Source organism: Enhydra lutris, unplaced genomic scaffold, assembly GCF_002288905.1.
Source record: "Enhydra lutris kenyoni isolate GAN:26980312 unplaced genomic scaffold, ASM228890v2 scaffoldscaffold4, whole genome shotgun sequence".
Taxonomy (NCBI): domain Eukaryota; kingdom Metazoa; phylum Chordata; class Mammalia; order Carnivora; family Mustelidae; genus Enhydra; species Enhydra lutris.
Genome location: NW_019154088.1, coordinates 35,914,248 through 35,929,842, shown reverse-complemented (window position 1 = coordinate 35,929,842; position 15,595 = coordinate 35,914,248). Strand labels below are relative to the sequence as shown.

The 15,595-nt window shown below is 46.8% G+C and overlaps 1 protein-coding gene across 1 annotated transcript; it reads left to right on the top strand.

The window, feature by feature from the left end:
* Positions 1-248: 248 nt before the first annotated feature.
* Positions 249-4,099, top strand: LOC111140650 (forkhead box A1). The gene is given in 3 exon segments (XM_022492849.1): positions 249-335; positions 2,698-3,084; positions 3,086-4,099. Coding segments are annotated over 3 exon segments (1,419 nt in total). The 5' UTR covers positions 249-263; the 3' UTR covers positions 4,046-4,099.
* Positions 4,100-15,595: the final 11,496 nt, after the last annotated feature.

Sequence of the window (15,595 nt, the reverse complement as noted above, 5' to 3'; positions counted from 1 at the left end):
GAGGCCGCCCGCTCACTTCCCGCGGAGGCGCTCCCGGGCGCCGCGCTCCGCGGCCGCCGCCTGCCCCCGCCCGCCGCGCCGCCTCCGCCGCGCACGCCGCGCCCCGCAGCGCCTGGCTTCCTCCTCGCTAGGGTGGCGTTGGGCTGGCGCGGGCGTTCGGGTGACTGCAGCTGCTCGGCTCCCCGCCCCCCAGCCCTGCGCCGCGCGGCCGCCCGTCGCTTAGCACAGGGCTGGATGGTTGCATTGGGCAGGGTGGCTCCAGGATGTTAGGGACTGTGAAGATGGAAGGGCATGAGAGCAGCGACTGGAACAGCTACTACGCGGACACACAGGAGGTGAGAAGCGGGCAGCAGGCGGGACCCTTCCGGAGCCCCTGCCGGGGGAGGCCTGGAGAGGCGGGCGCCCGGCGGGGTGGGCGGCTGGCCGGCTGGGGGCGCCTCCTACGTGCCATCGCTGCGGGCCCACCCGAGGTGTTCCCGGACAGGCCTTGGCCGGGCCTTGGAGACGGATCCGCTGCCCCGCGGGAAAGGCTGGGTCCCGGCGTTTGGCGCTTGGAGCGGGCCAGAGGGTTTTAGGAAACTCTGGCCTTTGAAGGCACCCGCTCTGGAAAGCGCTTGCCTCTTCTCTGCGGAGAGCAGGAGCCGGAACCAGGCCCGGGGTGCCGCGGGTTGGCGGGCAGGCGCCGGCAAGAGTTGGAGGTAACTCTAGGATAAAGACTGAGTTCTCCAGCAGGGCGGCCTCTTCCTCCCACGGATGAATTCGCAGATGTCTTCAGATGAAAGCGCGCTGCCGTTGAGTTGAGCGTCTTAATAATGAATCGATTCCGAAATTTTATAAAACTTCTTTAAAAGCCCTGTTTGGGGAGAAGTCGGCTCGTTTTACTCTAGAACCGCTGGGTGGCGCTGGTGCGAACTGACTTTTCCTCCAGCACCCCGAACAGAGAACCTGTTTCTCTTCATTGTCCCCTTGGTGGCACGTTCATGTGGTTTATTTTACAGTGTGCACAAAGGGATTGTGAGGAAAACCAGGTACAGGCGGGACCACCACCTACTAAAAGTATTTCTCTTGAAACAGCTGGCAATTAGCCTCCAAAAGTTCACCATTACTAAAAACAATTATCTATAATCTTGGAGAAAGGACGACAAAAAAAAAAAAAAAAAAGGGAAGAGAGAGAGAGAAAGAAAGAAATACTTTAAGACATGGACAGAAAAATATAGAATCTGGAAATATTTTGATGGTAATTAATTTCTTTAGATTTATGTATTTATATATTCACAAACTTAGCTTGAATTTATTTGCATATTGTAGCAGAGTGTGCCTAGTTAAATTTGTACACCTTTTAATTTTTCAAATGAAATTGTACCTGCTGCTGAAAAAAATCCGACATTATTTTTATTAAACTATCAGAAATGTTTTTATGTTTCCAGACTCTATGTTTTTAACATACATAGGGCATTCCCAAATTGCTATTGATAAGGGTTTTCTCTTACTGAAAATTTAAAAGTGAGCTCAGAACTCTTCCTCAGGCTTAATTCGGATGCAGACATCTCAACCCACTAGTTAATGAAGTCCCCTATAGAAAGAACTTTCTTACAGGTTGAAGCTGAGAATTGGGAAACAAAATAGCATTGGGAGAAAATAAGTAGACTTTGATCTTGGAAATTTAAAGGGGGATTTTAAAGCAAAGCTTTGAAATAATCATGGCAACATATCAGTATGGGAAAACAAAATAGATCATTTTGACAAATCGGGTCACCAAAATTTTCAAATGTTATGGGGCTGGAAATAGTAACGAAATTAGTGCAACTTCCTGAATGGTTTAAAGAGATGTACATGTAAAGTCAAGTTAAAGTTAAGTGTAGTGCATTGATATTATTATGCACTCCCTCCTACCCCCCTTGTAGATCTGTTTTTAGTTTTTTTTTTTCCCACGACTTACTAAACTTCTGAGTTTCTGTCGTTTTTAATATTACAGTTGCTGCAAGTAGATGGAAAACACTCGTTCTAAACATAATAACGAAAAGTCACCATTTGGGGGAAAACTGCTAAGGCGGTAAAGCCAGTTGTTGAGAAACGGATGGTCATGTGGCCTTGAATGATTAGTTCTATCAGGAAAAGTTTAATTAATAGCCATCCTGCACAGCCGAGGCTACTATGTGGTCAGCCCGGCCTGGCAGGCTTAGGTGAGCTAGGCACAGAGTTAGTGTTCTGTTGCCCGCCCCTGGGGGGCTACACCACCGAACCCACCGCACCCCGTAAGGTGGGGTGAATAAACAAAGTCAGAGAATAATTCTATTTTCGGAGTTTAACTCCTTTTAACTAAAATGACTTTGCTGAGGGCGGTCTGGGGTGGAGACTGGAATACCAACTGGCGTGGATGCAGAAGGCGATGGAGGGGCCCTAGAAGTCGGCCCCTGAGCCTGGCATGTAAGGCGATTACACATCTTCCTGGGGACATATTTTCTGTGAGCGCTTGTCTTTCAGGCCTGCCGCGATAAGATTTTTTCCCTGCTGTGCAAGACATTTCTTTACTCTTTCTGGGGAGGGCGCCTGACGGTTTGCCCAGGGTGGGGGGGGTCCTGCGCTTTGCAGAAATGCTCCCCGCACGTCTCCCGGCTTTGCCCCGGGCGGTAGGCCGCCCGCTCCCACTACTAACCCCACCCTCCGGGGCCTCTTTCCTCGCTGTCTCCGCTCCAGGCCTACTCCTCCGTCCCCGTCAGCAACATGAACTCGGGCCTGGGCTCTATGAACTCCATGAACACCTACATGACCATGAACACCATGACCACGAGCGGCAACATGACCCCAGCTTCGTTCAACATGTCCTACGCAAACCCGGGCCTGGGCGCCGGCCTGAGTCCGGGCGCCGTGGCTGGCATGCCGGGAGGCTCCGCGGGCGCCATGAACAGCATGACGGCGGCGGGCGTGACGGCCATGGGAACGACGCTGAGCCCGGGAGGCATGGGCACCATGGGCGCGCAGCCCGCGGCCTCCATGAACGGCCTGGGCCCCTACGCGGCTGCCATGAACCCGTGCATGAGCCCCATGGCGTACGCGCCGTCCAACCTGGGCCGCAGCCGCGCGGGGGGGGGGCGGCGACGCCAAGACTTTCAAGCGCAGCTACCCGCACGCTAAGCCGCCCTATTCCTACATCTCGCTCATCACCATGGCCATCCAGCAGGCGCCCAGCAAGATGCTCACGCTAAGCGAGATCTACCAGTGGATCATGGACCTCTTCCCCTATTACCGGCAGAATCAGCAGCGCTGGCAGAACTCCATCCGGCACTCGCTCTCCTTCAACGACTGCTTCGTCAAAGTGGCGCGCTCCCCAGACAAGCCGGGCAAGGGCTCCTACTGGACGCTGCACCCGGACTCCGGCAACATGTTTGAGAACGGTTGTTACTTGCGCCGCCAGAAGCGCTTCAAGTGTGAGAAGCAGCCGGGGGCCGGGGGCGGCAGCGGGAGCGGGGGTGGCGGCGGCGGCGCCAAGGGCGGTCCTGAGAGCCGCAAGGACCCCTCGAGCGCCGCCAACCCCAGTGCCAACTCGCCCCTTCATCGGGGCGTGCACGGGAAGGGAGGCCAGCTAGAGGGCGCGCCGGCCCCCGGGCCGGCTGCCAGCCCCCAGACTCTGGACCACAGCGGGGCGACGGCGACAGGGGGCGCCTCGGAGTTGAAGACGCCATCCTCCTCGGCTGCGCCCCCGATCAGCTCCGGGCCCGGGGCGCTGGTATCTGTGCCCCCCTCCCACCCGGCGCACGGCCTGGCTCCCCACGAGTCCCAGCTGCACCTGAAAGGGGACCCCCATTACTCTTTCAACCACCCTTTCTCCATCAACAACCTCATGTCCTCCTCGGAGCAGCAGCACAAGCTGGACTTCAAGGCATATGAGCAAGCACTACAGTACTCGCCCTATGGTGCTGCGTTGCCCACCAGCCTGCCCCTCGGCAGCGCCTCGGTGGCCACCAGGAGCCCCATCGAGCCCTCAGCCCTGGAGCCGGCCTACTACCAAGGTGTGTATTCCAGACCCGTCCTAAACACTTCCTAGCTCCCTGGGACTGGGGGTTTGTCTGGCATGGCCATGCTGGTAGCAAGAGAGAGAGTGAGACAGACAGACAGACAGAGAGAGAGAGAAAAATCAACAGCAAACAAAACCACACATACCAAGCCGACAACAGCATAATAAAATCCCAGCTATCTTTATTTCATTTTTTGTGTGTGTGCACAATCTTTTCCCCAGTGCAAAGGACTGTTACTTTGTTATTGTATTCGAAATGCCTTGTGTATATTATTACAGAGAAAACCAATCCCAACAAACCAACAAAATTTTTTCCTGCAAAGTTTAACAATCCGCAAATGTATATATAAAATCCTCCTACTTCCTTATTCCTTTCCCTTTCTTCCCTCTTTCCCCTCCAGACACGTTCTAGTCTGTGCAGGGTTTATTTAAAGAAAGAAAGGAAGGAAGGAAGGAAGAAAGAAAGAAAGAAAGAAAGTCATTCTTGTAAAATATTTGGTTGTGCTTTTTTCCCCCCCTCTCCTCACCTGACCCTCCACAAGTTTACAGGTCTATGGCAATACTCTTAACCATAAGAACTGAAAGGGTGAAGAAACAAGTCGACACTAGGGGCTATTAAAAGTATTTGAAGGACAACACTGCTGTTATGCAGCAAAACATAAACTGATTATAAACATCAGAGCCATTTGTTATTCAGCTTCCATTTCTGATACATTCAGATAGCAGATGTCTTAAAATGAAATACATATATATTATGTACGGACTTATTTATGCACATGCTCAACTATGTAGACATCCTCCATATATTTGCATAACACGTAGAAATAATAGGTTAGTGATATACATGGGACATTTTCAAGAGTTGCCTGACCAAGAAGTTACAAAGACACCCTCCTCCCTTGTCTTCTCCACCCACATATAGCCAGCCCTGAGAAGAATTGCCATCCTCAGTAACTCTGCTCCTTGCTTTGCAGAGTGCCATTGTCATGTCATTCTGAGGTCACATAACATGTATAAAGTTAGCTTCTATGTATCCGTACCATTTAAATAATATTTTTCCAGGAAAAAAGGAATATTACAATGTTGGAGGAGAGATAAGTTATAGGGAGTGGTATTTCAAAATTTGGTCCAAAATTCCAAAATCTAAATAATTGTGGCCATTTTAATTATTGCCATCGTGTGCTTGTTTCATTCAGTGTTAATGCACTTTTCACAGTTGGACATGGTGTTAGTATAGCCAGACGGGTTTCATTATTCTTCTTTGCTTTCTCAATGTTAATTTATTGCATGGTTTATTCCTTTTTTTTCCTTTATAGTTAAAATTGCTTTAAATGATGGTTAAAATTACAAATTTAAAATGTTAATTTTATCAATGTGATTGTAATTAAAATATTTTGATTTAAATAACGAAAATGAAATTTTAAGCCGTGGAATATGTTCTTGATCATTTGCAGTTAAGGACTTTAAATAAATCAAATGTTAACACAAAAATATTTGTTATTTTCCTCAATTAAATCCAAAGTAAGTATTCTGAAAATGATATTTTCCGAAGTCCAGCACCGAATATAAATGACGGAAAGGAAAATGATCTAAAACAAAATTGTTTTGTTTATTAAACGAACAGGAAGCTAGTAAAAAGCAGTCAAAGAAATTCAATAAAAGTGGGTAGATAAATTGATTTAATATCCCAAGAATTGAGATTTTTAAGACTAATTATTCCCTCCCAGTAGTGTTTAATTTTTTAACATGAGCTTAAGTCTTCTCTGTTTCCTTTGAGTCTGTCCACAATGAAATCAAATTCATTAATATAACTACATTTCCCCCTTCCCCAATGTCTGATTTTCCTTTATCTGAGAAGTATTCTAGTGAGAATAAAATATCACAAGTGGCTGATAAAATTAAGTTGTCTACAACAGAGAATCCTGAACTCCCCCCTCCCCCATTAAAAGAGAAACAAAACTTAACCATCCTGGTAGCTTTGGAAGGGGCCAGGGAGTCGAGTTAAATTACTCCTGCAGGGGAAGCTTTGTGCCACCAGGACATTTCAGGGTAGCTGCTATTTTGTATCTTGTGAAGATACTTTTAAAAATGTTGTTTCTAAAAATACCATTCCTGAGAACTTAAAGCTGATGATTTGTTTGCCTTCTAAGAAGCTTTTAAATGCAACTTCACACCCCTACAGTTGCTTGAGATCACAAAATCATTAATCTCCTTTGATAGTAGGCTCACTTTCCAGTCCACCTATTTCTTTGTAAGTCTTGTTCGGATTGACATCAACAATAACAACACCAGCCCAAGCAGAGGCTAGCCTGCCTGAGCCCTTGTGTATGAACTCCGTCTTCGCCGGGGCTTGAACTTGGCCAGCCCTTACTTTGATCGCCCCACTCCACACTGCGGACAAGATAAAAAGAGCTGTGTGAGTCCCTTAATTATCGCGTAATTGCCTCCCCAGATGGGAGAAGGGGTGGCATGTAGCACTTGAGAAAAATCCAGAAATCCCACCGCCCCCCCCCCCACTTCAGCTAATGGAAGGAGGAGAGGGAAATAACTTGTTTGAATAATTTTAAAATCTAATTTGGAGGCTTTTTGGAAAGACATTAAAGTCCCAAAGAGAGGAAAAAGCTTTCAATCTCAATAGTTATTTATGTTTCTATAAAGGGTAAACAAACGCGTTGGCAAATTCGAATTCCAAAGGCAACCTAAGGCCGTGAGTTTGGGCCGAGGAATTTTACCAGCCCCACTGAGTCTTTATCGTCTAACTTTCGCGTTCCCCTCGGTGATGTTCCCTTCCCTCTCTAACATACTAGCAATTTCAGTGTCTAGCTTCCACCCGTTAGGCTTAAGTGGGCCTCAGCTCGCTCTGTCTTACTTGGCAGAGACTTTTTCTGGGCTTGCGGGGGGCGAGGCGCCGCAAGTTGCTGGCAGAGGCCACTTTGGAAACCTGCCTGAGAAGCTAGCATGGTGGGTCGCGGGGACCTGGTTTCGTGGGCTTCTCGCGCGCTTTTCTGCCACCTCTGAGCAGAAAAGCACCTCCGGACACCTTAAGCGCGTCCTGCCGCGTCTGGGCGACCTGCGCCCGGCTCGTTAGGAAGGACGCGCACGGGGGCCTGGGCGGGCGGTTGCCAGGGAAGAGGGACAGAGCAGGACCGCAGGCATCTCGGAGTGACAAGTGCAGTTAGTTCTGTATTGTTTGGGCATTTTCCCCTCCTAGCGAATAAATCTTCTGTCGAGCCCGAGACCTAAAAGTCAACAAAGAAGGCCAGGCGTCGCTTTACCGCTCCCGCGGCCCCAATGCCCGCGTTGCCGCGGCGGCTCCCGCTGCGTAATCCCTTCCTCGGAAACCCGGACACACAAACGCCGGAACGCCCGGGGCTGGGGCGCCGCGCCCCAGGGCCAGGAGGAAAACATCTGTGGTTCCGAGGGAGTGCTGCGACGACCCTCCTCGAGCGCGCCGCCTTCCCTGGCCCCCGCCCACACCCCTTTTCGTCTTCAAATTTCTCTATTTCTTCATCTCGGACACTCGTTCCTGCAGATGTGGGCGGAAAGGGGATGCTGACCGCTCAGCCGCGGTCCACCGGGCTCGCTTTATTGAGGATTTTCCCTCGAGATGGGGGAGGGGTCTCCGGATGGGGAAGAGGGAGGGGAGAAGAAAAAACCTTCCTTGCAGACCTTCTAGTGCAAAGCTTCCGAGGCTCTACGATCCAGTGACGACGCCACTACCGAGCACTTTTAGAAAAAAATAAAAAGAAAGAAAAATATTTTGGGAGTCAATATATTTCTGGGGAAGAGAACTTCACATGTTAACTTTCACCTTGTTCCGGGACTGACACATTTTTTAAATTGATAAAAAGAGAAGATACCTAGACTCAGCTAGGGGGAAAGCTCACCAGAAACTACACAACTTAGAAGTGTTCCCAAGTAGAAGGCAGCTCGGTCTGTTTTCTACGTGATGGTTATTACACTGTTTACGTCACAGATAAAATTTAATTTCCATTTGTCCCTTCGTGAACTCTTTATAGCAGAATAAACTGGTGAGCATTATTAAGGGAGGAGGGATTAAACAAACAATCCTATTAATGTTCTTAACTTCTGTTTTCATTTTCTGAAGCCTAGAATACTGGACTTATTTCACTGAAAGCATACAAAACATTATTTTTCTCAGGAGTCTAACAGATTTGAATGAGCCATAGCAGAAAAGAATTCCTGGAGTGATAACATTAAAAAATCTTGTTGTTTTAGTACTTTAAAAAATGATCTCAATTCCACAAAAATGCTTACTAAGTTTCTTTGCAAAAATTTTCTACGATCAATACAAATTCTTTTCAATGCAGACCAAAGTAGGAGACCTGTAGCCCAAATTAATTAACCTTTCCTCAAGATCAATTGGTTTTCTGTTGATTTAGCAGTAATATTGTAGAACATTTAGCTATAATGTATTTTAATGTGATACCTCAATATGTCAAGAGGAAACACTCATTGAAAAGATAAAATTGCTTAAATTATTTAATAGATGTTTAGTAAATTTTCAAAAATCAAATCTTAATTGCTTATTTGTATTGTAGTATAATGTGTTTTGCAACTAAATGGACTTAAGATAATGTCTAATTAGTTCAAGATAATTACGTGCAAAAGTTGATTATTCGTAAGCTACCTTGGGATAAATAGGTCATGAAATTATGCTGAAATTTAGAAATAAGATTTTCTCAAACAGAATCATTAACATCAATAGAAACTCATGAGAGTAAGAATGTAATAAAATGAAACAACTTAGAAGATTTTACAACCTTAACCGTTTAGAAATAGAATCTGGGGAGATACAAGTTTTGGTTTTTGTTTATAAGCAGCCATTTCTGCAACTTTTATACTCTACCACTGATCCTATTTGGTATATCCAAATAACATTTGATAACAGTTTACTTTCAGTGTTCTGGGTTTTTTTCTTCCAAATTCTTACATTTAAGACCATAATAGTTTCATTGGCATTTCTCTTTTAGCTCCCAGTCTAGCTCTGTTCATTGAACTTTGGACAGCTCAGACTGCAGCACTCACCTTCCCACCGCCCCCTCCAGTCATCATTCTAGCAAGCGATAGGGAGCTGGAAAATTCCCATCCATTTCAACTTTAACTTGTAAAAGGCATGCATTTTCCTACTATAAACATTTTTTTTTAAAAATCTGACAAGGGGGAAATCCTCACTTGCTACCTTTCTTTTTTCTAGCTTCCTCATTTCTCCAATTATATCAGCTGTGACTATACAGTGTAAGAGCAAAGCTCATGGTGAGCATAAACTTCCCCTTTGTAGCCCCAGAAAGTGAGAAGCATCCCTCCTTCTAGATGCCACTTCATGATATTTTGGGGTTCTCTATGTTCTACTCAATGTAGAGTATACAAGAAGAATATTCTCCCTCAAAATCTGGGAAGAAAAGGGCTTAAATGGAATAGGTGGTAGAGGACCTCAGAATTCAGGTGGGATGCTGGTCAAGTCACATCAAGACCACCAGCACTAGGGCAGGACTGACTCGGTGTTCTAAGTGTGATGTTTCCCTGGGTTGACTTTCTACTTCTTTCCTCAAGACTACATCAGGGGCTTTTTAAGAAAAATCCCTGAAACCCAGAAGAACAACCTGGAAATAGCGCCTCCCGGGGAAAAAAACAAAAAACAAAAAACAAAAACAAAAACAAAACAAAAAACAAAACAAAACAAAACAAAAACAGACCACCACCACCACCAAAGGTCTGCTTGGAAATAGGGAACATTGTATTCAACGGGAAATCTTTTTCGTTTCTTTCCCTTCTCTCCCCAAATTTTAGTTACTCCTCTGCTTGTCTAATCATGTCCCAGGTCAGTTTTTGTTTTTGTTTTTCCTCTCACACCAAAGAATGGTTATTTTAAAACATAAGCAACTTATGAGAAAAATGTAAGGGGTTTGTGGTGGTTTGTTTCATTTATATATTTAATTTAGAGGACCCATTATGCACGAGGGAGGAAGGAGGCTCCCCTCTAGCGCTACATTCAGCTGATTTCCCCTGCCCGATTCAGTGACGGGTGCGTGTTTGGAACTTTCCCCTAGCTCCGAGTCCCACCTGGGAGCCTTGGGCTTCTTCACTCCCACAGCCAGCTACAAACGCCGAAACCCAACATCAGCTCTGTCCAGAGCGCCAGCTCCCACCGCGTCTTTCACCGATTTTTGCCTAGGTGGAGGCCGATTCGAGAGCTCCAACTGCAATGAGCCGTCTCGCAGTGCGGGGCACCGGCCAGGTTTCCTCACCTTTGCCTGGAGTCACACAGCCTTCTGCCGACACGCGCTTCCTTTTGTTATGCCTGGCTAGTATATTAATGGGGCGGGTAACCCGGATCTTTTGGTGGTTGGGGGGCGGGGTGGGTGGCGGGGGTTGGAAACCAGGAGGGGAACAGAGAGCTCTGGTTGCTGACCCTCTGGCTGAAGACTTTAGAGCAGAGAGGCCCGGGGTGGGCGGGCGGGGCGGGGTGCGGTGGGGGGTGGGGTGGGGGAGAAACGTCTCGGGATGTGAATCGAGGTGGGAAAAGTTCACACTGAGGGCACGGAAAGTAAACTTTATTAAATGCGTACACCAAGTTTTCGGAAAAGGTGATCTGATGCTAATGTTCTGTCCTGGGTTCAGAACTGCGAGGCGGGACGCCGCGCACGCTGGAGAAACTGCCCTGCCGGCGTGCTGCTGAGGGACTGCCTACCCTCCGCTTGTCCCCTCACCCCCGCCTGGTGCCCGGTCGCGCTGCGCCGGGTGGAGTCACAGGCGAAAAATCTTAACTGCGTGAGGTACGGAGGCCCCTCTCGGAGGGGTCCGCCCTCTCAGACTCATCAAGCTCTAAGCCAGCCACCTTAGTTGCTCGGTTCCAATGGTTTAAAAATAAAGACTTCCAACCACCCTGGCCGGCTGAGCTCGCGAGACCCTTGCCTTCCCCACCCTCACCTCTAAAGGGCTGGGCTCCGGGTCAGAGGTCTTAACTGATTAACCACAGACGATGGCACCCCTGCGTGGAGCCACGAAGTGGGCGCGAGAAACCGAGACCTCGGGCCGGAGGCCTTGGGGCCCCGGGAGGCGCTGCTTCAGGGTGCGGGCCTTGTGTCTGGTCCCTGCCTCCCAGGCCGATAGCGAGGCGGAGCCCCCTCCCCGCCGGGCCTGCCGCCCCGCCCGCCAGACGGTGCCCGGGCGCCCCGAGACATATGCTGCCCGCAGGCCGCGCGGCCCGACGTGGTGCTCATTGCTGAGGCGGTTCTCAGCCCATCAAAAGCCCAGGCTTTCTTCAGCCGTATGGGCCGCGAGGTGAACAACAATGGCCGGGCCCCTTCACTTCAAAAGCGGCGATCAGGGGAAAGGCTCCCCCAGAGAATTTTTTTTTTTTTTTCCTCCATAGCCTTTCATTCCTAGTTTAAAAAAAAAAAAAAAAAAAAAAACAGCAACTCCAGGGCCCGGGCGAGCCTAATGCCCTTTGATGGGGATTGAATTCATTATCTCCAATAACACAATTGTGCTTGGCCAACGAAAAGAGCAAAGCAGAGCTCTATCCCGCCCGAGGGGCCCGGCCGGGCGGGGCGGGAGGGCGAGGCGCGCTCCTGGGACCCGCTCCGAGGCGCGGTCTCCGACCGCCTGGCCCAGGCTGCGGCTCCCCCTGCGCGCCGGGGGCGCGAGGAACGCGGGGGGCGCGGGCCCGGCGGGAGGCTGCTGGACGGGTGGCGCCGCCCGCGGAGACAGCGCCGGGAGGGGGCGGGGCGGCTCTCTCGTTTGATTTATTTTTCGTGTCTCCCTTTGCAACCATTTCCCGAGGGCCGCCCCGAGGGCCGGGTGTTTACTCAATTCCCTCCAGGCCTCCAGTTGTGGAGCGGTCCCTGGCGCCCGGGGAGTGCGGGCCAGAAGGGTGGAGAAGCGCCCCTGTCTGAGCGCGAAGGGTCCCTAGCATCCCGGCCGCGCCACCCAACTCGGAGAGCCCTCGGTTCGGAGCCAGTTTTGCTCGCACCCTAGGACCGATAAAACGGGGCTTTAAATCGCCCCTGCTCTGGAGTCCTTTCTGCTCAGGCTCTCCCCCACTTGCTCTCACGCCAGCCATTCGCGCGGATTGCGCGCACAATAGCGCTCCAGGAGCCTGGGCCAGGATGGCGGGGGCACCACGTCCTGCATCTGGACGAAGGGTCCGGGTGCCGCGAGTGCTATGCCACCCACTTTGCTTCCAGCTGGGTGGACGCTGTCCTGGACCATGACCTGGACGACGGCGCCTCCTCCCGGGTTCCACTGCCATCCTTGCCCTTTCAGCCACCTCTAGCCCTTGCTTCTCTGCTCTCCCGAGTGAACGGAGGTGAAAAAAGAGACTAAAACAGGCAGTATCACGTGCCTTCACCCAGTGTGTGTGGATGTGTGGGTGTGTGGGTGTGAGAGAGAGACGAGAGTAGAGAGACAGAGAGACAGAGGGAAATTCTCTAACAATCATGATCCAAGAAGACCTCCATAGCTTAGTGTCTAAAATACAGGTTTCAGTCATTTCATTACTGGCTATACCTCCTACACAATCCAATTGTGCCCCTCACCCATTACTGAGGAAGTTATGCATTGAAGTTTTATTTCAGTCAGACAAAGAATAATAAACAATTTAAAGTTTTTTGTTTTGTTTTGCAACAATACTTATGGAATTTGCTATGGCAGAACTGTGGATTAGGACTGGTGGTTCCTTGCCAATTAGTCATGACTATCCCAGTCTTCAAGTGACCAGTTCTTCACCTTTTTCTCCAGAGAATTACACACACACACACACACACACCCTAGAGTATACATGTGCTGGCTCTGATATACACAGTGTACACATACAATTAAATATCTGATTTAAAGGAGCATCCGTGAGACCTTGCCATCTACAAAATGTCCCTAAAGCATGAAAGCAATAAAGTGATCAATTGATTTGAGGAAATCAAGCAAAGCATTTCCGATTTAAGATTTCCACCTATGCATTATTCTCATCACAAAATATAAGAAATTATATTTAATTTAATCATCAAGTGGAGTAACCTTTACAAATTTAGCCCCTACAACTCTGATCACTTCAATTTTTAGGCACTTGCGGGAGGGAGAAGAGGGAAAAAATCCAGCGTGGTAGATAAGATTAAAGAGAAGCCTTCAGTTCTTCCTACCTTCATCTTTTTGTCTTATGGAACAGCATCCTGAATATAACTCATGTTAAAACATACATTTACTTTTGTGAAATCTTTTTCATTTACATCAAAAAGGATATAAAACACTTACCTTGCCGATATTCTGATACTCTAAGGAAGAAGTTCATGGATAGCGCTATTCTTTAGATGTTATTAAGCTCCAAATACTTATTACAAGTTATCGAAGAGTGAGTGCCTTCTCTTCTGGACCCTTACCCCACTTTTTATTAACCTATTAAAGAAAAGGTTTAAATTTTGGTGACCAGTACATTTTGGGTGTGGGTCATCTTTGTCCGTAATTGTGACATGCTCTTCCACATGTGGTGGATAGCTGCTTCCCTCACATGTTTAGAAATGTTGGGGAGAGAAATGCATTTATACAGGGTGAAGAGGGCAATGGTTTAGATTTTACTGATTAACAACTTGAATATGAATTTAAGACAACGTGTATGACCAGAACAAGTTCTGTGTAGGTAGAGATAGCTGGGCATTAATTTTTATGATATTTTGAGTACTTCAGAGTAACTATATTCTGGATGTAGTCTAAGAACCATTCTGTGAATAATAATATATTCCAAACAACTACCAAAAAGCTTTAATTCTGACATATACCCACCAGACCACAGAAACTACAGGACAGTCCCATGGTTTATCACATAAACAATTTGTCTAGTGCCAGAGCACACATAAAGGATTATGTGACTTCAGGTAAGCAGGGCACCATAGGATGGATGAATTACTAAATAAAATATACCATGATTTTCATGTGGATGTCTTTGGCTATGAGACAAAATTGGGAGGGAGGGAAATGTAAAACATCTCAATAGAAATGAGAATCCTGTGTTATCTAAAGTGCAACTCCTAAGTACACTTAGCCTTGAGATTCACTGAAACATGGGGCCATAGAATATGGTGATGGAAAGGACTTGTTTATTATGTTTTCTAGTCCACTCACCTGCAAGATTATTCCCTTCAGAGTTTTCCCAGGCCAGGTCCAGAATAGATTTAAATGTCAAGAATTGAAGGATTCCCATTTTTTATCAGCATAATGGAGAAGCACTATATTCACAACACAAAACCTTTTGCTAATGGAATATTTTCTCTGATATTTAGGTAAAATGCCTCTTTGAGGATACATTTTTATTAGGTCTAAAACCTGTTTCAGACACCTGAATGCTTATTAGTCAATTTGTATACATTTACTCCCTTTAGTACCTACCTAAGATTGATCCAAATTAAGTGCCCTAGGTGGGAAAACAGTTAGTATGTATAAGCTTTTGATTTTTTTATTCTTAATTCTGAGAAGGAGATAAGAAAGTTAAACCTCATTAATTCATTTAAATTATACCAGATAATTATCAACAGGAGACTTGGTCCATCTATGAGATACCATCCAATGCTAGGTCATGCAGACTCTTCACATTTTAAGTATGACTATGATAAGAAGTCAATTTCTCAAAATGTGGAAGTTCTTAAATTATATGTAAGTTTTTCCATTTTTCAAAATGTGGGAAGTTCTTAAATTATAAGAAAAGAACCTAGAAACTAACTTGGCCGGGGTGGTTCATTGAAAGGAAATACTGTTCCTTATACTAGAGTGAGTTTAGAGTATTTGTGAACTTGTGGCCCACCGAGTTACATGTGGCCTATTAGGAATATATTATGCCAGAGTTTTATATAGTAAAGAGACTGAGGAAGTTCGTTAGAAAACTTCTAAAGAGTAGTTAAATTTTTAAATTTCAATTTCAGGGATGCAGAGGGTAGAGCTTCAAAGTTGTATTATGGTTTGGAATCTTAGACTCAAAACTCTTCTGGGCTTCCATGGCTCTGAAGGATTCACCCACTTTCTCTGCAGTGACCACTGGGCCATGGTATGGTGAGGATTAACACTCCAGACCACACCTGTGTCTTAAGTTACATCTCTACCGAGTCAGGCAATTAGAAAGGAAATTCTTACAGAATCTGACAAATAATTCACTTTGGAAATGTAATCACAGTAAGAGGAGACAGAGGTAAGTAGGAAGAACAAATGAGAAATGATCTTCAATGCATTCCACTCATCTATCTTATAAAACAGAAGAGGTGAAAAGGAAAATTGGAATTGTAATCAAAATGAAAAGTTGTAAGGCCTCAGATGACTCAAAGAGTAATATTCAGAAGCTGTGTAATAATATTATAGTCTAAAAATGCATTAGATACAAGATTGCAAAGATAACAGTTTCTGCCAAGTAAGATTGTGTGAGGGCAAGTTCCACCCAATTCTTGTTTCATATGGTACAAGTGACGATGCTGGGTTTTATTTACATCTCTGTATAGTAAGTACAGCATTTTAAATATTCAAGAGCCTTCTTAAATAGAAGGAGGTCTGTGATGTTTCAGGACATATTTCAAAGTCTTACAT